Source organism: Bombina bombina, chromosome 10, assembly GCF_027579735.1.
Source record: "Bombina bombina isolate aBomBom1 chromosome 10, aBomBom1.pri, whole genome shotgun sequence".
NCBI classification, from domain to species: domain Eukaryota; kingdom Metazoa; phylum Chordata; class Amphibia; order Anura; family Bombinatoridae; genus Bombina; species Bombina bombina.
The window spans coordinates 18,675,217-18,700,530 of record NC_069508.1 but is presented as its reverse complement, the minus strand read 5'-3'; the positions used below and the strand labels follow the sequence as shown (position 1 = coordinate 18,700,530).

The following is a 25,314-nucleotide window of genomic DNA, read 5'->3' as shown; positions in this document are numbered from 1 at the left end:
GGCAGAGTTATATTGTCCTTGTGTGGTCACACAGTTCCAGTATCCAGGACTAATCCGGGGCACAGTGAGCTGAAACGCTGAGAGAGTTCAGCACGCTTGATCTAGCACACATGAGTGATCGCACCTTTGTGAGTATGATTTTATATGGTGTTTCTCTGGTGGAGGACAATTATATTGAATGTCTACACTAGGAGGAGTATTCCTATTTTATCTCCACCGTGGGCCAGGAGTAGAGCGGTTGTCAGTGTGCTGAAACACTCAGATTTCAGCAGGTTTTTTAAAGCACATTTAAGTGCTAACAACACCTTTGTGAGTATTATCTCATAGGGTGTAATTGGTGGAGGCTTCTTGCTGTTATTACTGCACTAGGAGGTGCCATTTCTTCTGTGTTTTGCTTAAAAATTGTATGTTCTATCTAAATCAAGAAAGAAACAAATTTGGGTTTTATGTCCCTTTAATATGTTACTAAAAAAGACAACTGTTTTTGAATAAACACCCCAGATTGATTTTAGCAAATTTTGTGAGAATAGGGGGGGGGGGTGCATTGCACTTTGACTGTTCGACAAAATGATAAATCAGCCTCTAAATGCTGTTCTTAGGTTGTGCTTAGATTGTATAAATTTAGTATCTTCAGCTTCTCTATTGTAAAACTCTATGGTAAGCTAAGCTAGTGCTGTATAGCTAGAAGCACTGTTTAACAAAGAAGACTAAACACAATCCGAGAGTGCATCTAAGTCACTTCACTTGCAGCACTTCAAGGTGTATGAAACCCCAATTTCTTCCAAAGCAAAATGATATAATAGAAGTAAATTGGAAAATTGATTTAAATTGCATGCTCTATCTGAACCATGAAATAAAACTATTGGGGTTTATGTCTCTTTAATACTAAGCTGTACATTTATTGTAAACCCATATTAAATTGCAAGATTATAAAACTCCACTTTAGAACTTTAAGGTCACAGTATCTGTAATATCTGTTAAATTTGCTGCACATTCCTAATGGGTGTGTCGTGAGCTTGGTACAATCATCTAATTCCCCATCTAATCTCAATTTCCAAATGAATATAGATCTACTGTATATTTCTTAAGTATGTAACCACTAGATAAATATATAAACACAAGCTTAGAGTTTTATTACTTTACACTTTTAATTAACTTACCAGATCTGTCTATTTAACATGTGCTGTATATTTAATAAACTAATATTTTCATGACTGAATAGAAAAATTAGATGGGTGTTTGTATTTAATTTTCCGTTCTTGTTTCCTTTTATTTGAAGTCTCTATCCTGAAATGCTCTTGGTAACACATTACTGAAAAAATCCCCAGTGTTAAATGTGACACCACATCAGGATGTACAGTTTTTAGTAGACTCTTTAATGTGTTATATTTTCTTGTTAGTTACTTGTTTCTGTCTGTTTCATTCTGTGTCTACAGATTTTCCTTTTTTAGTTTATTCAGATTGATCAAGTAATACTTTACTTTTTCTGACTCGAAGCAACAAAGCGGAAATAGTCTGTTTAAATCTACAGTGAAACTAATACTGCAGTATCAGTTGTGTACCTACTGCTAATTCTCATTGGCTGAGAGGTGCAAATCTGCGGTAAACATATCTGCCAATTATCATTAGGTAAAAATACAGAATCTATATGGTTGTGTTGGCCTCAATTTAAATTTAAACAGTTTTTACTTAAAGGGATAGGAAAGTCAGAATTAAACTTGCACGAATCAGATAGAGCGTTATTTTAAGACACTTTTAAATTCAGTTCTTTTTTTAAATGTACTTCATTCTCTCGGTATCCCTTAAAAAGAACATGCACATATCCTACACTAGTGGGAGCTAGCTGCTTAGCGGTGCCTGCACACATTTGTCTCTTGTGATTGGCTATCTAGGTAAGTCAAGCTAGCTGTCAGTGTTCCTTCAGCAAAGGATAACAAGAGAATGAAGCAAATTTGATAAGAGAAGTAAATTGGAAAGTTGAATAAAATTGTATGTTCTACCTGAATCATGAAAGAAACATTTGGGGTTTCCTGTCCCTTTAACGTTTTTGGTTTTATTTTGGTAAAATGTTTTGAAGTTGCTTAAAGGGATGCAAATCCCATTTTTTTACTTCATGACTCAGATAGAGAATACAATTTTAAACAACTTTCTAATTTACTTCTCTTATCATTTTTTCTTTGTTCTCTTGGCATCTTTTTTCTTAAAAACAGGGATGTATGGTTAGAAGCCAGTCAAATTGTGGAGCAGTTTTGCAATGTTATCCATTAGCAAGAGCACTAGAGGGCAGCACTATCTCCTGCCATGCAGTGCTTCAGATGCCTACCTAGGTATCTCTTCAACACAGAATATTGTGGGAACAAAGCAAATTTAATGATAGAAGGAAATTGTAAACTTTTTTTTTTAAATGGCATACTGTGTCTGAATCACAAAATAAAGGTTTTGGATTTAATATCCCTTTAACTGCTGCTTTCTCATATGGATGACAGAAACTCTTTGAATACAATGTCAGCCTGAATACAATGTCAGCCTGAATACAATGTCAGCCTGAATACAATGTCAGCTTGAATACAATGTCAGCCTGAATACAATGTCAGCCTGAATACAATGTCAGCTTGAATACAATGTCAGCTTGAATACAATGTCAGCCTGAATACAATGTCAGCTTGAATACAATGTCAGCTTGAATACAATGTCAGCCTGAATACAATGTCAGCCTGAATACAATGTCAGCCTGAATACAATGTCAGCTTGAATACAATGTCAGCCTGAATACAATGTCAGCCTGAATACAATGTCAGCCTGAATACAATGTCAGCTTGAATACAATGTCAGCCTGAATACAATGTCAGCCTGAATACAATGTCAGCCTGAATACAATGTCAGCTTGAATACAATGTCAGCCTGAATACAATGTCAGCCTGAATACAATGTCAGCTTGAATAAAATGTCAGCCTGAATGCAATGTCAGCCTGAATACAATGTCAGCTTGAATACAATGTCAGCCTGAATGCAATGTCAGCCTGAATACAATGTCAGCCTGAATACAATGTCAGCCTGAATACAATGTCAGCCTGAATACAATGTCAGCTTGAATACAATGTCAGCCTGAATACAATGTCAGCTTGAATACAATGTCAGCCTGAATACAATGTCAGCTTGAATACAATGTCAGCCTGAATACAATGTCAGCCTGAATACAATGTCAGCTTGAATAAAATGTCAGCCTGAATGCAATGTCAGCCTGAATACAATGTCAGCTTGAATACAATGTCAGCTTGAATACAATGTCAGCCTGAATACAATGTCAGCCTGAATACAATGTCAGCCTGAATACAATGTCAGCCTGAATACAATGTCAGCCTGAATGCAATGTCAGCCTGAATACAATGTCAGCCTGAATACAATGTCAGCTTGAATAAAATGTCAGCCTGAATGCAATGTCAGCCTGAATACAATGTCAGCTTGAATACAATGTCAGCCTGAATACAATGTCAGCCTGAATACAATGTCAGCCTGAATACAATGTCAGCTTGAATACAATGTCAGCCTGAATACAATGTCAGCCTGAATGCAATGTCAGCCTGAATACAATGTCAGCCTGAACACAATGTCAGCTTGAATACAATGTCAGCCTGAATACAATGTCAGCCTGAATGCAATGTCAGCTTGAATACAATGTCAGCCTGAATACAATGTCAGCCTGAATACAATGTCAGCTTGAATACGTCAGCCTGAATACAACGTCAGCCTGAATACAATGTCAGCTTGAATACAATGTCAGCCTGAATACAATGTCAGCCTGAATACAATGTCAGCCTGAATGCAATGTCAGCTTGAATACAATGTCAGCCTGAATACAATGTCAGCTTGAATACGTCAGCCTGAATACAACGTCAGCCTGAATACAATGTCAGCTTGAATACAACGTCAGCCTGAATACAACGTCAGCCTGAATACAATGTCAGCCTGAATACAATGTCAGCCTGAATACAACGTCAGCCTGAATACAACGTCAGCCTGAATACAACGTCAGCCTGAATACAATGTCAGCCTGAATACAATGTCAGCTTGAATACAATGTCAGCTTGAATACAATGTCAGCCTGAATACAATGTCAGCCTGAATACAATGTCAGCCTGAATACAACATGATAGAATTTCTTCAATACCCTTCTCTATAGACACATTGCACAAGCACAACCCTATAGATGGTACTACATTAAATGTTTTTTTGCAATAAACTGACCTGTAGTCTGGGGTGTGCATAGAACTCATTCAGGAAATCCATCAGCAAATCTATCTTCAGGGAGCTTACACAAAGCACCACGTGCTTCTCTGTCTGAGCTCGGTGACGACTGTAATTCCCACCTGACTTCTGTCTTTCCATCCAACAGTAGGCCAGCTGCTCGAACTAGAGAAAATAACAAACTAGCATAAAATATTTATTATTATTAATATTATTATTATCATCATAATTATTATTGTTGTTATTAATATATGTCAGTATCTAGCTATCTATCTATCTATTGTATCATCATCTATCTATTTATCTATCTATCTATCTATCTATCTATCTATCATCTATCTGTCGTATGTATCATCATCTATTTATCTATCTATCTATCTATCTATCTATCTATCTATCTATCTATCTATCTATCTATATATCATCTATCTATCTAATCTATCTATCTGCATTAAGACTAAATGCTATGGACACTAATGTAGTTAGATTATTTGTCACAGGACTCATGTGCCCTATACGATGTGCAATCACAGCCTGTTTAAAGAAAGACCATCAGATAGACAACATTTTAATGGACTTTCAAGGCATATGGTAAAGAAAACCTTTGACTACCTGTATGGGAAGAACCACAAGAGCTACGCAGATCATGATCACCACCAGGAGCTTGGAAGACCAAATCTTTGGGGTCACATCTCCAAAACCCACAGTGGAAAATGTCACAATACAGAAATATAGAGAGTCAAAGAGAGTCAGTTTATTCCCTGCTCGTTCCAGATGTTGGATCCCACAGATACTAAAAAACAAATGATATTTAATACTAAGTTACTTTCATGGTGTGATATGTATCAGTTATACCATGCCATAGATTAGAGAAAAATAGACAAGTAAAATAGTTTTTATTTGCTTTGCATTGTCTGCAGGTACTTTACTAAAACTGTAACATTACAAGAAATGTTTAAACACTACAGAATGATGAGGCTGTAAGATATTTCACTTTGATTGCTTTAGCTCACTGAGAGCTGTAGGGGGCAGTCTTGCATTTCACAGACGATTGTGAGTGTAATTACTAGCTTTGTTAACTGGCAGGCTGGATCAAAGGGTCATGAAACCCAACTTTTCTCTTTCATGATTCAGATAGAACATACAATTTTAAACAACATTTCAATTTACTTTTATTATCATATTTGCTTACTTCTCTTGGTAAACTTTGTTGAAGGAGCAGTAAAACACTATTGGAACTAGCTGATCACATTGCGGGAGCCATTGGCAAAAGGCATAAATGTGCAATCACCAATCACCCGCTAGCACGTAGTAGTGCATTGCTGCCCTGGGCCTACCTAAATATGCCTTTTAACAAAGGAAACCAAAAGAATGAAGCAAATTAGAAAATAGACAATAACATTGGGAAGTTGTTTAAAATTGTATGTTCTATCTGAATCATGAAAGTTTCATTTTGACTTTACTGTCCCTTTAATTAAATCATCATGAAACCAATAGGGCAACATTTCAGAGTTACACAATTCTTTTTTTCCCTGTATCCCCTGAGTATGCTGATAGAAAATATATAGATATAGTGATTTACTTCAAGCTGTTCAACCAGATATACATACCCATGGCAGTACTTGCCGTTAATATCTATAGTTGTGAAAGGTGCCTGATATATGGTATCTTATACATCAAAGGTTAACTGCTAGCAAAGCAAAAACATCACTATTACAGAACGTTGTGTGTGTATGCGTCTGCACACGTGTGTATTTTAGAGTGTGTTTAAGTGTGGCAGCCTGTCTGTATGAGTGTGCGTGTGCCTGCACACATATGAGTGTATGAATGTCAATGTGTGTTTATGTGTGTACGACTATGTGTACATGTGTGTGTGTGTAGCATGTGAGTGTATATGCATGTGCATTTAGGTAAGTTTATGTATGCCAGTATATATGCATTTGTGTGTATATGAGTGTGTATATGTGTGTGTGAGCATGAGTGTGTATGTTTGTTTATATGTGTGTATGATTGTGTGTATGTGTGTGTATGCATAAGCATATGAGCATGTGTATGTGAGCATGTGAGTGCCTATGTGTGTGTGTATGAGCATGTGAGTGCCTATGTGAGTGTGAGCATGTGAGTGCCTATGTGTGTTTGTGTGTGTATGTGAGCATGTGAGTGCCTATGTGTGTTTGTTTGTGTGAGCATGTGAGAGCCTATTTGTTTGTGTGTGTGAGCATGTGAGTGCCTGTGTGTGTGTGTATGAGCATGTGAGTGCCTATGTGAGTGTGAACATGTGAGTGCCTATGTGTGTTTGTGTGTGTGTGAGCATGTGAGTGCCTATGTGAGTGTGAGCATGTGAGTGCCTGTGTGTGTGTGTGTTTATGAGCATGTGAGTGCCTATGTGAGTGTGAGCATGTGAGTGCCTATGAGTGTTTGTGTGTGTATATGAGCATGTGAGCGCCTATGTGTGTTTGTTTGTGTGAGCATGTGAGTGCCTATGTGTGTGTGTGAGCATGTGAGTATCTGTGTGTGTCAGCATGTGAGTGTCTATGTGTGTGTGTGAGCATGTGAGTGCCTATGTGTGTGTGAGCATGTGAGTGCCTATTTGTGTATGTATGTGAGCATGTGAGTGCCTGTGTGTGTGTGTGAGCACCTATGTGTGTGTTTGTTAGTGCCTATGTGTGTGTGTGTGAGCATGTGAGTGCCTATGTGTGTGTATGTGTGTGAGCATGAGAGTGCCTATTTGTGTGTGTAAGCATGTGAGTGCCTATGTGTGTGTATGTGTGTGAGCATGTGAGTGCCTATGTGTGTATGTGTGTGAGGATGTGAGTGCCTATGTGTGTGTGAGAGCATGTGAGTGTCTATGTGTGTGTGTGTGTGTGAGCATGTGAGTGCTTATAGGTGTGTGTGAGCATGTGAGTGCATATGTGTGTGTGTGAGCATGTGAGTGCCTTTGTGTGTATGTGTGAGCATGTGAGTGCCTATGTGTGTCTGTGTGAGCATGTGAGTGCCTGTGTGTGTGAGCATGTGAGTGCCTATGTGTGAGCATGTGAGTGCCAATGGGGCATATCTATCAAGCTCTGTATGGAGCTTGATGCCCCGTGTTTCTGGCGAGTCTTCAGACTTGCCAGAAACAGCAGTTATGAAGCAGCGGCCTCTACGATCGGGTTGATTGACACCCTCTGTTGGCGGCCCATTGGCCGCGAGTCTGCAGGGGGCGGCATTGCACCAGCAGCTCTTGTGAGCTGCTGGTGCAATGCTGAATACGGAGAGCGTATTGCTCTCCGTATTCAGCGAGGTCTGGCGGACCTGATCCGCACTGTCGGATCAGGTCTGCCAGACCTTGTTAAATATAGGCCTATGTGTGTGTGTGTGTGAGCATGTGAGTGCATGTGTGTGTATGTGTGTGTGTGTGAGCATGTGAGTGCCTATGTGTGTGTGTGTGTGAGAGAGAGAGAGCATGTGAGTGCCTATGTATGTGTGTGAGCATGTGAGTGCCTATGTGTGTTTGTGTGTGTATGTGTATGTGTGCATATGAGTGCCTATGCGTGTGTGTGTGAGTGCTTATGTGTGTGTGTGTGCATGTGAGTGCCTATGTGTGTGTGTGTGTGTGTGTGAGCATGTGAGTGCCTATGTGTGTGTGAGCATGTGAGTACCTATGTGTGTGTGTGTGTGAGAGAGAGAGCATGTGAGTGCCTATGTGTGTGTGTGTATGTGTGTGTGTGCATGTTAGTGCCTATGTGTGTGTGTGTGTGTGAAAGTGCCTATGTGTGTGTGTGTGTGAGCATGTGAGTGCCTATATGTGTGTGAGCATGTGAGTGCCTATGTGTGTGTGAGTATGTGAGGGCCTATGTGTGTGTATGTGTGTGTGTGTGCATGTGAGTGCCTATGTGTGTATATGAGTGCCTATGTGTGTGTGTGTGTATGAGAGTGCCTATGTGTGTGTGTGTGTGCATGTGAGTGCCTATGTGTGCGTGTGTGTGTGAGCATGTGAGTGCTTATAGGTGTGTGTGAGCATGTGAGTGCCTATGTGTGTGTGTGTGTGAGCATGTGAGTGCCTATGTGTGTGTGTGTGTGAGCATGTGAGTGCCTATGTGTGTGTGTGTATGAGCATGTGAGTGCCTATGTGTGTGTGTGAGAGCATGTGAGTTCTATGTGTGTGTGCATGTGAGTGCCTATGTGTGTGTGTGTGTGTGTATGTGAGTGCTTATGTGTGTGTGTATGTGAGTGCCTATGTGTGTGTGTGCATGAGCATGTGAGTGCCTATGTGTGTGTGTGCATGTGAGTGCCTACTGTATATGTGTGTGTGTGAGCATGTGAGTGCCTATGTGTGTGTGTGTTATGTGTTTAGAAACAAGTTCCAGCTACCAAAAGAACTTAGAGCAAATAAACAGAGCCCCAGTACAGTTTGCATGTGTTACGTAATTTAGTTGAGATTTTTATTCCCACATGAAGGTATTAGATATATAAATAATAAACTACTGTCCTGCTAATTCCTTTACTTATGGATATATAACATATGAGGTGTTTCCTTCAGGTAACGTTAGATTAGTCCGTGAGCTATGGGGGCACTATTTTATTTACTTATAAAATGAACCACTGACAAAACAAAGCATTGATCTGAGATGAGGTAAGTGCTAGATAGATGTGTTATTGCATTAATACCTTCAGGTTTTGTCTTCTTCCCAAACCTGACTGTAAATACTTGTGTATGTGAATGAGGGGGGAGGTATATTTAGTTTTAGTGCTGCTCTAGGCACAAGGTAACCCCCTAAAGCCCCTTTACTCACAACAATTTAACCTCATATATTCCTTACAACTGTAGGCCAAGGGCACACACCACACACAAAGGGATTATACACCTACGCACATTCTCCCAAAGGAGGGGCCACACACTGCTACACAAAAGGGTCATCCACACCCACATAGAGGGGATAACACGCCCCAATGCAGAGGGGCCTCACTTACCCACACTTAAAGGGGTCAAACACCTCCAAACAGAGGAACCACACACTACTACACAAAGAAGCCACATACACCCATACAGGCACCCCCCCCCCCCCCCACACACACACACACACACACACACACACACAAACAGAGGGTCCACACACATCCAAATAGATGGGTTATAAATCCCACAAAGAGGGACCAGAAAACCACAAAAAGAGGGGTCACACATCTCCCTACAGAGGGGCCATACACTCTACACATATTGGCTTCATACATCTATCTACACATTATTTCTGAGATGATTAATTATTAGAGAAGAGAAGAAGTTGCTTTGTGAGCTAGACAACACTGGGCCAGAGGTTCATTATAGAGGCACTAAAGAAGGTCAGAGATTTGAGTGTGGGGCTACTACAGATGGGTAGGGCCTAAGAGATGTTCCAGGTCATGGGTGTGTCATGGGCGTGGCCAGTAGCTGGGACATTATCCATGGAAACCAGGACATTTACTCTAATGGGAGAAGCTAGGGGAAGTAGAGAGAGCCGAGGTACAAACTGGTGACAATCCTGCCGTATCATAATGGGAAGTAGGTTATATTGTAATGGTATCAGTCAGCCCCCTATTTCCATATGAGGTAGTTATTGTCACAAACACTCACATGAACACACAAGTGAGAATATTTCAAATAGGGACGTTCCCTCTGTAAAGCGAGAGAATGCAGCACCAGCAATTTACACACTGATAATAATGCAGATGAAAATCACTGCACAATAAGTACTCTGTGCCCACCACGGAACATCAGAGGTTAAAGTAACATTAAAGTCAAAACAACAAATAAAATGTTCAGATAAAAAATATTTTTTAAAAATCTGAAAAACAATCACCTTATAGAAAAAAAATGTAGTTGCCAAAATGACAAGAGTATTGCAATGGACTACAAATCAATTAACCCTTTTTTCCATTCAGAAGTAAGATACATGCACGCTCGTCTGCACAGCTTATACACAGCTAGCTGTCCCTCTGCACTTGCGCCTAGAGTTGCCACCTTTGTTGGAAGAAAATACCGGCCATGCTAATTAACATAAATTTGCATAAATAATTAAACAGCATAATTTAAAAACTAAAGCTGATAGGACTGTTTTTAAACGCTCATTTGTTTATAACTAGTATCCATCACACTCAGAAGAAATTTCACTTTGACAGGGGCTTTCTTTCAATATTTATTCTTTATTTTCTACATTGACATGAACCTTAAAAATACCGGTTGTGTCGGTAAAATACCGGCTGGGTGGCAACCCTACTTGCGCCAGGGCAGGTGGCTTGTTCCTGTGCGAGAGGTTTATTCTCCCATCATCCTTCTCTTTCTAACCCCTTATAACAGAGAGAGCTTGTGCACAAAGAGCTTAGTAATATTTGGGTACATTACAATCTGTTAGGATTCACTATTTGAAATAATAATTATAAACTCACATCATTTAGCCATTGTTAAGGAACAGGATTCAGATTAATTTAATGCGATAATTCCAGAACATTGTATTGGGTGAAAGTGAAAAAAAAGTCTGTATGTAACAGGCATTTTAGCAAATGAGAATCAATAAAAAAGCAAACAATGGGAAATGTGAACGTTATTGAACAATTAATTAATTATTTCTAACGGCTGCTGTGTGTGTTGTTCCTATAACATTTAGGAGATTGGCATTTATTTGCTCTTTAGGTTGCATGGTTTGAAGTTCTATGGAAGTTCTATTTAATGATGTGTTCATTAAATCCTTTCCTTTTTAATGTCCAAACACTTAAATGGACAGAAAACATCTTATAATGACGAGTTTTTCTGTGCTTGTACAATATATTAACATACCAACTGAGTGCAACCACTTTCTGAATATATTATCACCTAATTTGCTTCAATTGTTTTTCATTGATCAAACTCCTCCCAACACTTGCCTTATCTGGAGTAGCCAATTGTTACTAGAATAGACTAAGCTAGCCACGTTCAAGACCGATATTGGCCTGTATGATTATAGATCTTCCATATTTTTACCTTTTTTTTGTATTAGCGTAATGTTTGCCGCTGAAAAATAAGCTGATATTGGATTATTATGTATAAAATAACTATTAAAAAGTTTTTCTAGTATCGGACTAACCTCCTCTACCAAGATTTTCAAATATTCTACCGGGAGACAGTCTGGACCTGCCGCTTTATTCAGGTTAGCCTCGTTAATTGCCTTAACCATCTCTTGTATAGTGATAGGTGCATTCAAGCCTATAAGTTGTTCCTCAGTAATTCGAGGTATTGTGACTTTTGACCAAAAGTTTTCTTGATTAATCTCATCCCCACTATTATTTGTATATAACTGCTGGTAGTAATTAAAAAATAACTTGCTAATATCTCTAGAGTCTGTATACCTCTGGTCGCCATCTTTAATAGCTAATATGACATTTTTCTTCTTTCTATTTTTAATTATGCTGGCTAAGTACTTAGCCGAGCAGCCATGAAATCCTTTAAACTTAGTACTAATCTTTTGCTCTTCTTCCTGAGATTTTTGTCTTAGCACGATATCCCTTTCCTGTCTTGCCTTATTATAGTTCCCCCAATTAATATCTGATGGGTTATTATAAAACTTTTTATACGCATTTTTGATCTGATTAGATAGCTGTCTTTCCCTGGCTAGTGCTTTCTTTTTCCTACTATTCACATATGACTTAATTTCTCCCCTTAACACCGCTTTAGATGCTTCCCAAAAAATTTGGACTTTATTGAGATATGTGATGTTATGTGTACAATAGTCTCTCCATTTCTGTTTTAACCAGTAGGCAAACCTAGTATTATTATATAAATATCGTGGAAAGGGGATGCTTTGAGTATCCGATTTAAGCCTAGTCCCTATCTGAAAAGACAATGAAATGATCGCATGGTCCGATACTACAATATCATTTATCTGGGGTTCAATCCTCATTACAGAAAGAGATTCAGATACCAATAGAAAATCAATTCTCGAGAAAGATTTATGCGATTTGGATTCACATGTAAAGATATGTAAATTAGGGTTTTTAATACGCCAAATATCGAAAAGCTTGAGTTTAGAGCAAAAGCTCTTAAAGTATTTGGCATATTTATTGTGATCTTTCATGTTTTTTTTAGAAAATCTTTCTGCTTCTGGAATTAGGGACATATTAAAATCACCGCCAACAATTAAATTAGCTGATGCAAATGGGAATAATTTAACCTTAATTTTTTCCCAGAATTCCTCTGAAAACGCAGACTACAAAATTTTAACATCAATTGTGGCTGCTAGATTAATGAATTGTATTGATGGAATCATTCACTCGATCAAACGGGCTTCATGGCATCTAGAAAATCATCAAAAAATATCCGCAAAGTGATAACCTTTGTAGACTATATATGGAATATAAAAAATACCAAAGGGAAACAATCAAAATACGATACAGCCTTATTAACGCTTGATGCCGAGAAGGCCTTTGACTCGATTGAATGGGACTATCTTTTCAAAACATTGGAAAAATTTGGATTCAAAAATCACTTTGTTCACTTTATACACAACTTATATAGGAACCCAATATCTTTTTTATTGATTAACGGATCACTAACTAGGGCAATCTCATTAAAAAAAGGCACAAGACAGGGCTGCCCACTCTCCCCGCTACTGTTTAATATTGCTCTTGAACCTCTGGCCATCCGGTTAAGACAGGTATGTATAGGGACCCCCCTAGTTACACCAACATTAAAAATCCTTCTATATGCTGATGATATTATAATTTTTCTATGTAATACTTCCCAGGTAATACCTGTAATCTTAACATACTTAAATCTTTTTAGTACTTTTTCAGGATATAAAATAAACTATACTAAAAGTGAACTGATGTGGCTTCAGAAGACTAAATATAGTATACGGGAACTTCCGTTTAAAGTTGTTGACACTCTTACATATCTAGGTTTATATCTGCATAAAAAACCCCAAAACTGGTATAATTTAAACTATCAAATGCTTATTCAAAAGATCAAGACAAACCTAGAAATTTGGACAGCTTTTCCTTTATCTATAACAGCTAGAGTTAGTCTATTAAAAACAATTATCTTTCCACAATTATTATATCCTCTGCAGAATCTACCGTTACTCTTAAAGAAATCAGATATTAATAAAATAAATGCCATGTTTAGTAAGTTCATATGGCATGGTAGGAAAGCACGTATTTCTCTCAATAAATTGACTCAAAAACGGGATACTGCGGGCCTTGCGCTACCCAATATTAGTCTGTATAACCTGGCCGCTTTGGTCAAAATTGCATTTGACTGGTTAGCAGAAACCAATTGGTTTTCTGCAACTGATCTTGAAAGCTATATGATCTATCCTTATTCACTTAAAGCTATCCTACATAATTACCCAGGTGAAATCCCGATTAATATACGTAACTTAATATCTTTTAATAATATATTGATAGCATTCTGTCATTTAATTGGAGCAAACTATTTGTTTTCCGAATATCTTCCAATAAAAGGCAATGCGAAATTCATTCTTGGATACACCCAGGCAATATTTAAAACCTGGGAAGAAAAGGGTTTGAAATATGTCTATCAAATACTACTAGACTCTGGTCAGGCACTTTCATTTGAATCGCTCGTAAGGCAATTTGGACTTCCTAGAAATAGTCTCTTTGCTTACTTACAAGTACGACATTTTATTGGTAGTAAAGATTGGATCTTGGATAGATGTGGTGCATGGTCTGATATTAGAATATATATACAAAAATTCTCAGATGGAACGTCGTCAATTTCATTAATATATAATATAATGTTGGCTAAACAAAGTCAAATTCTTTTAGATAAAATATCTGATACTTGGATACCCTACTTCCCTGATATGAACCATGAAAAAATAAAGACAAGCTTTCTAGCCCTGAGTAAATGTAAGATCTCAATGAATTGGAAAGAATCACACATGAAGCTGCTGAATAACTATTATTATACCCCATCTAGATTAAGAAGAATGTTCACATCACGAACATTTTTCTGCCCACGTTGTATGTATTTAAAAGCAGATATCCTGCACATGTTTGGACGTTGCCCTAAGATTAATCAATTCTGGAAAAAGATTATTTTTTGGCTTAATAAAACCTTCAGGGTTGACATCACTATTGGGTTAGAAGAGATTATATTTCTTAAAAACCATACAAATAATCAAGCCCTACATAAAAATATACTTAATACAATAATCTTACTGACCAGACATTTAATATTGAAAACATGGAAGGGAAAAACAGCCCCTAGTTTTTCACTCTTTATTAAAGAAATACAAAACCAAATTATATTTTAATCTTTTCATATGCAATTAGCATGGGAAAAAAAAATTAAAACATTTCTAATAAGATGGCTCCCCATAATTAAAACATACTCCGCCCAAGTCCAAAGATGCATATTGAATCCTTTCTTGAGCTCTGATAGCTTTGCAGAATTAGTACTACTCTGTGAATTTCCAGCATCTTGGATTTCACTTTACAGAGAAGTATACTAAGGGTCATTAAATATCTTAAAGGTTATTGCTCCTGAATCGTACCTTACGGGCTAGGGCCTGGGTTCCTGGGAGACAGGGGGGAATTCTTTTTTTTTTTTCTTTTTCTTCTTTTTTTTTTTTTTTTTTTTTTCTCTTTCTTTTTTTTTTCTTTTATTTTCAGATTTAAAAATTGTTAATCCAAAAGCATATGTATAAATAAGAAGGCATCTTCTGAATCTCTGAGGTCAAAATATGCAGATGTGTTTATTATGTATCTTTTTTTTTTCCTCTCTCTGCTATTAAGTCTTTTGTTGTACCTGGATATTGGATTGCAATTAATAAATATATGTTTAAAAAAAAAAAAAAGACTAAGCTAGCCACTGTCACTTTGATAGTAAAATGTATATTGTTTTGTAGTTTCTCTTATGGCATCAGCGGCTCTTTTGAGGCCAGTTAGAGGCAGATATGGAGCAGGGTTAGATTTGTGAAATCTGCCCTGTGCATTTCCAATACTCAGAAATGAAAAACGCACAATTTTCGAGTTAACCTATTAATTAGTATAAAAATAAATCTGTAATTCACAAAATCGTAGCAGAAAAATAGTCTATTTTGCAATGACAGAAGATCATTACCCAAAATCCTTCACTATAGTGACTACAAAATTTGTTTTATTTGTGGAATTCTGCAGTTTGTTTCTTTCTTAATACAATGGCATGAATATTACAAATGTATATGATCACTGTGTTTAGGGTCATGTGATATCTGTATTCCCTATAACATGTTCCTGTTTAGGATCTAGTAACTGAATATTCAGCATTTGTGCTCACTTCCTAGGAAATCTACAAATAATGGCTCTTGTTTACCTTGAGTTAAACTTTGTATTATAAAGCAAAAGGGGTGGGAGGTCGATTATCTATAATTTACTGAAACTCTACCACTTCCAGTAAACAGCTTTAGCGCTAATCAGATTGTGCAAGGATTTCAACAGCTTTTCTAGGGTATGTTCTATCTGTTACATGGTTGTGAAATAGACAGCAAATATGTACATAGGATTCTCATGAAAAGGGTGTGCAGACATATATTATCAGCTGTAAAATTCTAAGCCACAGATACATATGGGGGGTATGTGGGGGTAATGTAGAAGAAGTAAGTCATATTAGGGGAAATGTAAGCAATGCAATTGATAGGCATGTTTATAAACAATTTATTTTATTTAAAGGGACCTGAAAATGTCTATGTTTAAGGGTGGTAATGCAATATTAGAGACTTTTGTAGTTTACTTCTTTTATCAAATTTTCTCCCTTCTCTTGGAATCCTTTGTTGAAAAGAATATCTAAGTAGGCTTAGGAAAAGCAATGCACTACTGGGAGCTAGCTGCTCATGTGTGGTTGCACATTTATGCCTCTTGTAATTGGCTCACTTGAGCTAACTTCTACTAGTGCATTGCTGCTCCTTCAACAAAGGATACCAAGAGAATGAAGCAAATTTGATAATAACAGTACATTTAAAAAGATGTTTAACCTCTTAATGATTACAACATACCCTGTACGTCGCTGGTCATTAAGGTATTTTTGCCTATAAGCCAGCGGCAAAACTGCGTTATTATGACCTCCCTCCTACAGGCCCCCTAATATAGCTGTAAAAAAAAAACAAGCCCCATTGAAAGACCAGTGATGTACAGGGTATGTCATTAAGGGGTTAAATTGTATGCACAACCTTTACAAAAATGTATATAATTATTTTCTCTGTTAATGTCTAGGAGAATTTTTGCAGATAAATCAGTTTTTTTGAACCATTGTGATCGATCCCTAAATCAGATCATTTAAAGGGATATGAAACCCCAAATTTTTATTTCATGATTCCGATAATGAGGCCAATTTAACAAAGGTCTTGCCGACCTGATCCGACAGTGCAGATCAGGTCCGCAAGACCTCGCTGAATGCGGAGAGCAATACGCTCTCCGTATTCAGCATTGCACCAGCAGCTCACAAGAGCTGCTGGTGCAACGCCGCCCCCTGCAGACTCGCGGCCAATCAGCCGCAAGCAGGGAGGTGTCAATCAACCTGATTGTACTCGATCGGGTTGAATTGCGGTGATGTCTGTCCGCCTGCTCAGAGCAGGCGGACAGGTTATGGAGCAGTGTTCTTTAGACCGCTGCTTCATAACTGCTGTTTCTGGCGAGTCTGAAGACTCGCCAGAAACACGGCCCTTCAAGCTCCTTTCGGAACTTGATAGATAGGCCTCAGAGTGTGTAGTTTTAAACAACTTTCTGATTTACTTCTATTATCATTTTTTTCTCATTCTCTTGGTATCTTTTGTTGAAAAGCAGGGACATATGTTTAGGAGCCGGCCATTTCTGGAACGTTATTTGGCAACAGTTTTGCAAGAATATTATCCATTTGCAAGAGCACTAGAAGGCAGCACTATTTCCTGCCGACCTAGGTTTCTCTTCAACACAAAATATCACGGAAACAAAGCAAATTTAAACATAGAAATAAATTGGAAACGTTTCTAAAATGATATGCTCTGTCTGAGACACAAAACAACGTTTTGGGGTTTTATATCCCTTACACAAAATCTATTACTTTTTTCACTAGTAATGTAATTTTAACTTTCATGTTCCTTTAATATTTTAATATTGAACTAATCAAAAGGGAAAAGCAACATTTAATAAAAGGGAAATTCAAATCCACAGCAATAAACAATACATGAACCCTTAGCTCATTTTGCTGGTAATCCCTAGACTGATAAAAAACAACAAAGCAATGTATATATTAGCTCTCCTACTGGCAGCAAATGGGTTAACAATATTTATAGTTTCTTTCAAATAGCAGCGTAAACAGTAAGTCAAGGAGGGGACTATTTCTATTTTACTTGGCTGATAGAGGTCTAGCACAATTCGAAGCGTTTTTTTGGCAAATCAGCATCCGATTAACCTTGTGAAGCAGAGATAATAAGTCACAAATAAATACCATGGTAGTTCGCTAGAAATTCTATATCAGACTGAAACAAACAAAGCAGATTTTAAGTCTTTTGTACATTAGCAAACAAGCAAAGAACCAGCTTCTATATCTGATTACAAACAGCAAACGTTTGTCTAAAAGGAACAACTCGCTCAATTTATCAATTACAGAAGTATTATTGATCTGATTCTGAATTTGATCACATAAATAACCCAGCTAATAGGTAGTGGGTATTTTGTGACTTGATGTATTTAAAGGGAACTTTTTTAAAAATAAAATAAAAAACGTTGACCTACCACTGCCTGCACTGATATCATGTGAGTGTGACCTGATGCTTCACTAGTGTCTCTGACTACAGGGGTTAGTGTTTCTGTTTTACCCATTGGTGTTTATGTGTGTGTATGTGTGTATGTTTGTGACTGTGTGTGTATTTATACATGTATGTGTGTGTGTATGTGTGTATGTATGTGACTGTGTGTGTATATATGTGTGTATGTATGTATGTGACTATGTGTGTATTTATGCATGTATGTGTGTGTGTGTATTTATACATGCATGTATGTGTGTGTGTATGTGTGTATGTATGTATGTGACTGTGTGTGTATTTATACATGTATATGTGTGTGTATGTGTGTATGTATGTGACTGTATGTGTATTTATGCATGTATGTGTGTGTATATGTATGTGACTGTGTGTGTATTTATACATGTATATGTGTGTGTATGTGTGTATGTATGTGACTGTGTGTGTATTTATGCATGTATGTGTGTGTGTGTATGTGACTGTGTGTGTATTTATGCATGTATGTGTGTGTGTGTGTATGTATGTGGCTGTGTGTGTATTTATGCATGTATGTGTGTGTGTATGTGACTGTGTGTGTATTTATGCATGTATGTGTGTGTGTGTATGTATGTGACTGTGTGTGTATATATGTGTGTATGTATGTATGTGACTATGTGTGTATTTATGCATGTATGTGTGTGTGTGTATTTATACATGCATGTATGTGTGTGTGTATGTGTGTATGTATGTATGTGACTGTGTGTGTATTTATACATGTATATGTGTGTGTGTATGTGTGTATGTATGTGACTGTGTGTGTATTTATGCATGTATATGTGTGTGTGTGTATGTGACTGTGTGTGTATTTATGCATGTATGTGTGTGTGTATGTATGTGACTGTGTGTGTATTTATGCATGTGTGTGTGTGTGTGTGTGTGTGTGACTGTGTGTGTATTTATGCATGTATGTGTGTGTGTGTGTATGTATGTGACTGTGTGTGTATTTATGCATGTATGTGTGTGTGTGTGTATGTGACTGTGTGTGCATTTATGCATGTATGTGTGTGTGTATGTGACTGTTTGTATTTATGCATGTGTGTGTGTATGTATGTGACTGTGTGTGTATTTATGCATGTATGTGTGTGTGTATGTGACTGTGTGTGTATTTATGCATGTGTGTGTGTGTGTGTGTGTGTGTTTATGTGACTGTGTGTGTATTTATGCATGTATGTGTGTGTGTGTGTATGTGACTGTGTGTGTATTTATGCATGTATGTGTGTGTGTGTATGTATGTGACTGTGTGTGTATGTATGCATGTATGTGTGTGTGTGTGTGTGTGTGTGTGTATGTATGTGACTGTGTGTGTATTTATGGATGTATGTGTGTGTGTGTGTATGTGTGTATGTATGTGACTGTGTGTGTATTTATGCATATATGTATGTGTGTGTATGTATGTATGTGACTGTGTGTGTATTTATGCATGTATGTGTATGTATTTGTGCATGTATGTGTGTATGTATGTATGTGTGTGTGTGTATGTGTGTATTTATTTATGTGTGTGTGTGTGTATGTGTGTATGTTTGCGACTGTGTGTGTATTTATGCATGTATGTGTGTGTATGTGTGTATTTGACTGTGTGTGTATTCATGCATGTATGTGTGTGTATGTGTGTATTTATTTATGTGTTTGTGTATGTATGTGACTGTGTGTGTATTTATGCATGTATGTGTGTATGTATGTATGTGACTGTGTGTGTATTTATGCATGCATGTATGTGTGTATGTTTGTGGAACCAGCAAATTACAGACCTTGTTACTTCAGCAAGGGGGGCGGGGGTAAACAGTGTCACTATACAGTACAACTATATACAGTACGGGGGGCTGGATCATGTCACAGACTACTGTGGTCACTTTATAAAGTATTATTATTATTATTATTATCGGTTATTTGTAGAGCGCCAACAGATTCAGCAGCGCTATAAACAAAGGGGGAGTACAACAAAACAATTATAGGGATCAAATGGACAGAGGGCCCTGCCAAGAGTAGCACTGTTGTAGTTAGCTCTTAAGAAGGTGATCTACAAACAGCTGGACTCTTAGGCTTACATGCTAAGGGGGTTCAGGGGATAGCAATGGAGGAGAGGAACTGGTATAAAGGAAGGTTAGTGTAGGTTGTATGCATCCCTGAACAGTAGAGTCTTTAGGGAGCACTTGAAGCTTTTAAAACTAGAAGAGAGTCTTGTGGAGCGAGGCAGAGAGTTCCACAAGATAGGAGCTAGTCTGGAGAAGTCCTGTAAATGGGAGTGCGATGAGGTGATGAGAGAGGAGGAGAGTAGGAGGTCGTGAGCAGAGCGAAGGGGACGGGAGGGAGAGTATCTGGAGACAAGGTCTGAGATGTAGGGGGGAGCAGTGCAGTTGAGGGCTTTGTATGTCAGAATGAGAATTTTGTGTTTGATCCTAGAGGCAAGAGGAAGCCAGTGAAGGGATTGGCAGAGAGGTGCAACAGATGAAGAGCGACGTGTAATGAAGATGAGTCTGGCAGAGGCATTCATTATGGATTGTAAAGAAGCTAGGCGGCAGGTGGGGAGACCAGAGAGGACAGAGTTGCAGTAATCAAGGCGGGAAAGAATGAGAGAGTGGATTAAAATCTTAGTTGTGTCTTGTGTAAGGAAGTGTCTAATTTTAGAGATGTTTTTAAGGTGGAAGCGGCAGGCTTTAGCCAAGGACTTAATGTGAGGAGTGAAAGAAAGATCTGAGTCAAATGTGACCCCGAGACATTGGGCGTGCGGGGTAGGGGTAATGATGGAGTTGTCGACAGTTATAGAGAGATTGGGGGTGGAGAGTTTTGAGGAAGGGGGGGAAATAAGGAGCTCAGTTTTGGAGAGATTTAGCTTGAGGTAGTGAGAGGACATCTAGTTAGAGATGTGAGAAAGACAGTTAGTGACACGGGTTAGCAAGGAAGGAGATAGGTCTGGTGCAGAGAAGTAGATTTGGCTGTCGTCGGCATACAAATGATATTGTAAACCGTGGGACTTTATTAGGGAACCTAGTGATGACGTGTAGATTGAGAAGAGAAGGGGACCAAGGACAGAGCCTTGCGGTACTCCGACAGAAAGTGGTGACGGGGCAGAGGAGGCCCCAGAGAAGGCTACACTAAAGGTATGGTTTGACAGGTAGGAAGAGAGCCACGAGAGGGCTGTGTCAAAGATGCCGAAGGATTGGAGGGTTTGGAGCAAAAGAGGGTGGTCAACAGTGTCAAAGGCTGCGGACAGATCAAGGAGGATAAGCAGACAGAAGTGGCCTTTTGATTTTGCTGTAAGTAGGTCGTTGGTAACCTTAACAATTGCTGTCTCTGTGGAGTGATGGGGACGATATCCAGATTGCAGTGGGTCAAGGAGGGAGTTTATTGTAAGGAAATGGGATAGGCGTGCATAAACCAGTTTTTTCGAGAAGCTTTGATGCAAGAGGGAGGAGGGAAATAGGGCGGTAGTTGGATGGGGAGGTAGGATCAAGGGAAGGTTTTTTGAGGATAGGTGTGACCAGTGCATGTTTCAGCGATGAGGGAAATATACCGGTGCTGAGGGAGAGGTTGAAAGTGTGTGTGAGTATAGGGGTGAGGGTAGCAGAGAGGGAGGGGAGTAGTTGTGAGGGGATAGGGTCAAGGGAACAGGTAGTGAGGTGAGAGCACAGTATAAGTGCCGAGACTTCTTCCTCAGTGACAGGGGAGAATGAGCTAAGTTTAAGGTTATGTGGGTTGTGGTTGAATGAGAGCATTTGAGGGGCTGAGAGAAAGGAATTAAGTAGAGAGCTGATTTCATTTCTGATGGAGTACTGGGGTGGGTAGGGTCAGGCCAGCCATCTCACCGGCAGATTTAGGTGTCACTAACTCACTATATACAGTACTGGTGGATTAAACAGTGTCACTATATACAGTAATAGGGGGCCATACCATCTCACAGACTGTGGGCACAGGGTACCTCCTTTTGCAGACATGTAATCTGATTCACATTTTTTTTCTGTGTTAAATGTAAAATTAAAAAAAAAAAAAAAGATATGTATCAAACTTTTTTTGGGGGGGTGGAGGGGTGGACGGGCCCTTCTGAGATTCTTGCACCTGGGCCCTGTGAATTCTAGTTACACCTCTGTGCCGGCGAATGCAGCAAAGTTGAGGCTTTGATAAATATCCCCCATAGCCTCCTGCCTCTTGTTATGCCAAATATATGGCACAGCAAATCACTGATCAGACGCATTGGCCCTACTGTACCACATTAGACCAAAACCACATCAATGGCTTATTCACCCTTTTATTTCTGAAAGTATGTCACACTTCTGCTCGGGAGCTAATGTAACACACATTGTAAATATAAAATGAGTGATCTTTGTTTAAACTGTGTCTGGTTCTCTGTCACACATAAATCTGTACATCTAGAACTTGCTGTGATTGCAATGATAGGTCAAAATATGACCCAGTAAGTAGATGACACCTGTAAAAATGGTTGTTAAGCATCTGGACACCACCTTTAAAGCAATAAAAGCAGTACATTCAGATAAAAGAATGAGAAATGTAAATAGGAAACAGAGACAGGAAAAAGTTGGAACATAGATATGAAATTCAAAAAGGAGATGGGTCAGTTGGGGTGTATAGGGCTCCTACCCTGCTGGTATGCACGACTGGTCACTGTACATAATAAAGAATAAATATAGAAATATACGTCCTGTTATGCTGAAACTGTTCCTAGGTGAGTTGGACTCTAACTGTAAACAAATTATTATTTCAAATCAGCCCTCGCAGCTTTAGTTTCTGAGCAATACTTTATAATTACTTATGCAAATTGATGCTAATTAGCATGGCACATAGTTTTCCAAGAAAAGTGATAGTCATAAGGATGTATAATATACGCATTCATGTGTCATCCTCTATCAAGAGCCACCAGTTAGTACAGTTGCCCCTTTTCAGACTCCTCTCTAAAAAAAACAAGGGACAAAGATCTATTGAAAAGAGCAGCTATTTTTAAGAGTCAGCTGTGATATATAAATACTGTATCTTTCTGGGACTTTATAAGGTCACAGATAAAGCTGAGTTATTAGATCTTATTTTATATCATAATTCTGAAAAGACAATAAAATGTCTTGCAAAATCCACCCTCTCTGCAATCTGATGGTAAAAACCTCTGCACGGCAGATCGGAGGATTTTTATTTTTTGTTCAATATAATAAAAGAACTGCCAATTGCATCAGTAAAAGCTGCTTAAAGGACATAAACAATATAACTGGAAGATTTGGTTAAATAGACAAAACAAACAATATGAAACAGGTCTTCTAACCTCTTTGCAAGTAAAGTTTACAGGGGACATCAATTAACTTCTTGGGAGTAAAATATAAAATGACCAAAGCCAAAGTTATTAATTCATTGTTGATGAAGACACCTAATATATCAAAATTTGTTGTTAATATCAATTCATAACATGGGAAAATTATTATAGTAGATTTATGATTAACAATTTGAAATGCCTAAGCTCTTCATTACTATCCTTAATAAACATTCTGATGATTGTATTTTAGAATAAAGATGTGATATCCTACAAACCAATCTTGTTTACGAACGAGAACTGAGCATGTGCAAAAGATTTACATCTGATAAAGTGTCACAGACAATCTAGTTTTGCCTAGAACTGGGTTTTTATAAGGACAGGACTGAAAACAACAGCTGGAAATTGTAATGGGTTGGAATACAAGTGTTATATAGGTGTACACTCCAGTAGATCCACCACTAATTGCAATGACATTGTTTGAGGGCTCTTCTCTTGGAACTTTCTCTGGCTAATAAAATATAGAGACACCTATACACACCCAAACCTATACTGATCCTGTTCATTGCATGTCTAGTTCTGCCTATGTCACATCATATTCTATCCACAAGTAAATGTGTCTGTACCCAATCATTATTCTACAAACTAAACACCCACAGGTCTAAGAATGTGACCCAATATAAATGCTCTGTAGTTTTTTCCTGTTTGCAAAGCACCCTCTGCTTCTGTCCTCTGTATTATTTTATACCCACTAATTTCATACACATCTCCCAGGGGCAGGAGACAGAGCCTACGGCTAATATATTGCACTATATGAGATAGTACTTCACAACAATTTGAGAATTGCAAACAAATTCTGAATAACGTTTCACGCTTTACATTCTTGTATCTATTTGTGCATCATTGTTAAAAGAAGTAAAAACAACTATACCATTAACCTTTTTAGTAAATTAGCTGGAGATTGGCATCTCTTTAGATGTCTGTTTTATTTCTCTAGATTTGCATATCTCTGTATTTCTTTATTATCATGAATCAATGTCATTATGCCACCTTACTCTTGTAGTCAGCATTAGAGAATTTAGCTGCTCCTATAATAATAATATTTTCTAATTCATTTCTATTTATTTAAGGATTATCTGGTTTTCCAGTTTGCTCACATAGTACAATGCCACTTGTGTAATCAAGCGCACACACGCGCTGGCAGCCAGATGAGTTCAGTGAGCACAACATATGGATGACAGATTAACTGTTCGTATTTAGACAATTACAGAGAGCACTAGTTGCTGATGTGAAATGTAATTGTAGGTACTAACAAAATCATTTTCATATAAAACCAAAAAAGTGATGGTGAATTCTCATCCTCAGTAATAGGGAATGTAAACAGTTCCTATAAAATAGTTCATATTCACTGTAAACTTGGGAGTCATTGCATATATATACACACATTATTATATTTTAAACTTTACCATTCATTTCTATCCAAATATGCACAATCTTTTTTATTTTAACATCAGTTTTTACTGAGCATGTGCAAGAATTCACAGTAAATAAGTAGAAGCATATTATGATTGGCTGATGGCTATCACATGATGTTGGGGAAAGAAAATAGAACTATCTTTAAATTTACCAGAAAAAAAAATCTCCTAATAATGTGAAACGTTTGTCTTTTTATTATGCCTCTGTTGATTATGCGAAATGAGATCTTTTTGTGCTTAAATCAATTACAGATGCAGCCACTTTAGAAGTAGTCAGCTAAAATGTTTGTGAGAGTAAAATATTTGTCTGTTTTTTTTTTGTTTTGTTAGCGCTACAGAATCTGTTGGCGCTCTACAAATAACCGATAATACTAATAATAATTTTGTTTGTTTTTATAGAAAAGTTGTCACATGGAACAGAACAAGAGGCAGTGAATGTCCAAAGCTGTGATCTGCCAAGCAAGCCCAATCCATAAAGACTCTATTCCCGGTGTGAATGATCTCATGTTGCGGGGGTGTCAAGGCTGATGTTTTATTTTTATGTCATAAGGTTGTAAAGGAGTTTTGTGACGTGGAATCCTTCACAGTGCAACTT

The 25,314-nt window shown here is 38.0% G+C and overlaps 1 protein-coding gene across 3 annotated transcripts in view; it reads right to left on the bottom strand.

Annotated features, from left to right (window-relative positions):
* Positions 1-25,314, bottom strand: part of KCNT2 (potassium sodium-activated channel subfamily T member 2) — a 701,340-nt gene that overhangs the window by 283,581 nt on the left and 392,445 nt on the right. For all 3 annotated transcript variants that reach the window (XM_053693834.1, XM_053693835.1, XM_053693836.1), the window contains exons 9-10: positions 4,858-5,038; positions 4,246-4,410 (exon numbers count right to left, since the gene is read on the bottom strand). In XM_053693834.1, the coding sequence (XP_053549809.1) occupies positions 4,246-4,410; positions 4,858-5,038 (346 nt within the window). The remainder of the gene's footprint in view (positions 1-4,245; positions 4,411-4,857; positions 5,039-25,314) is intronic.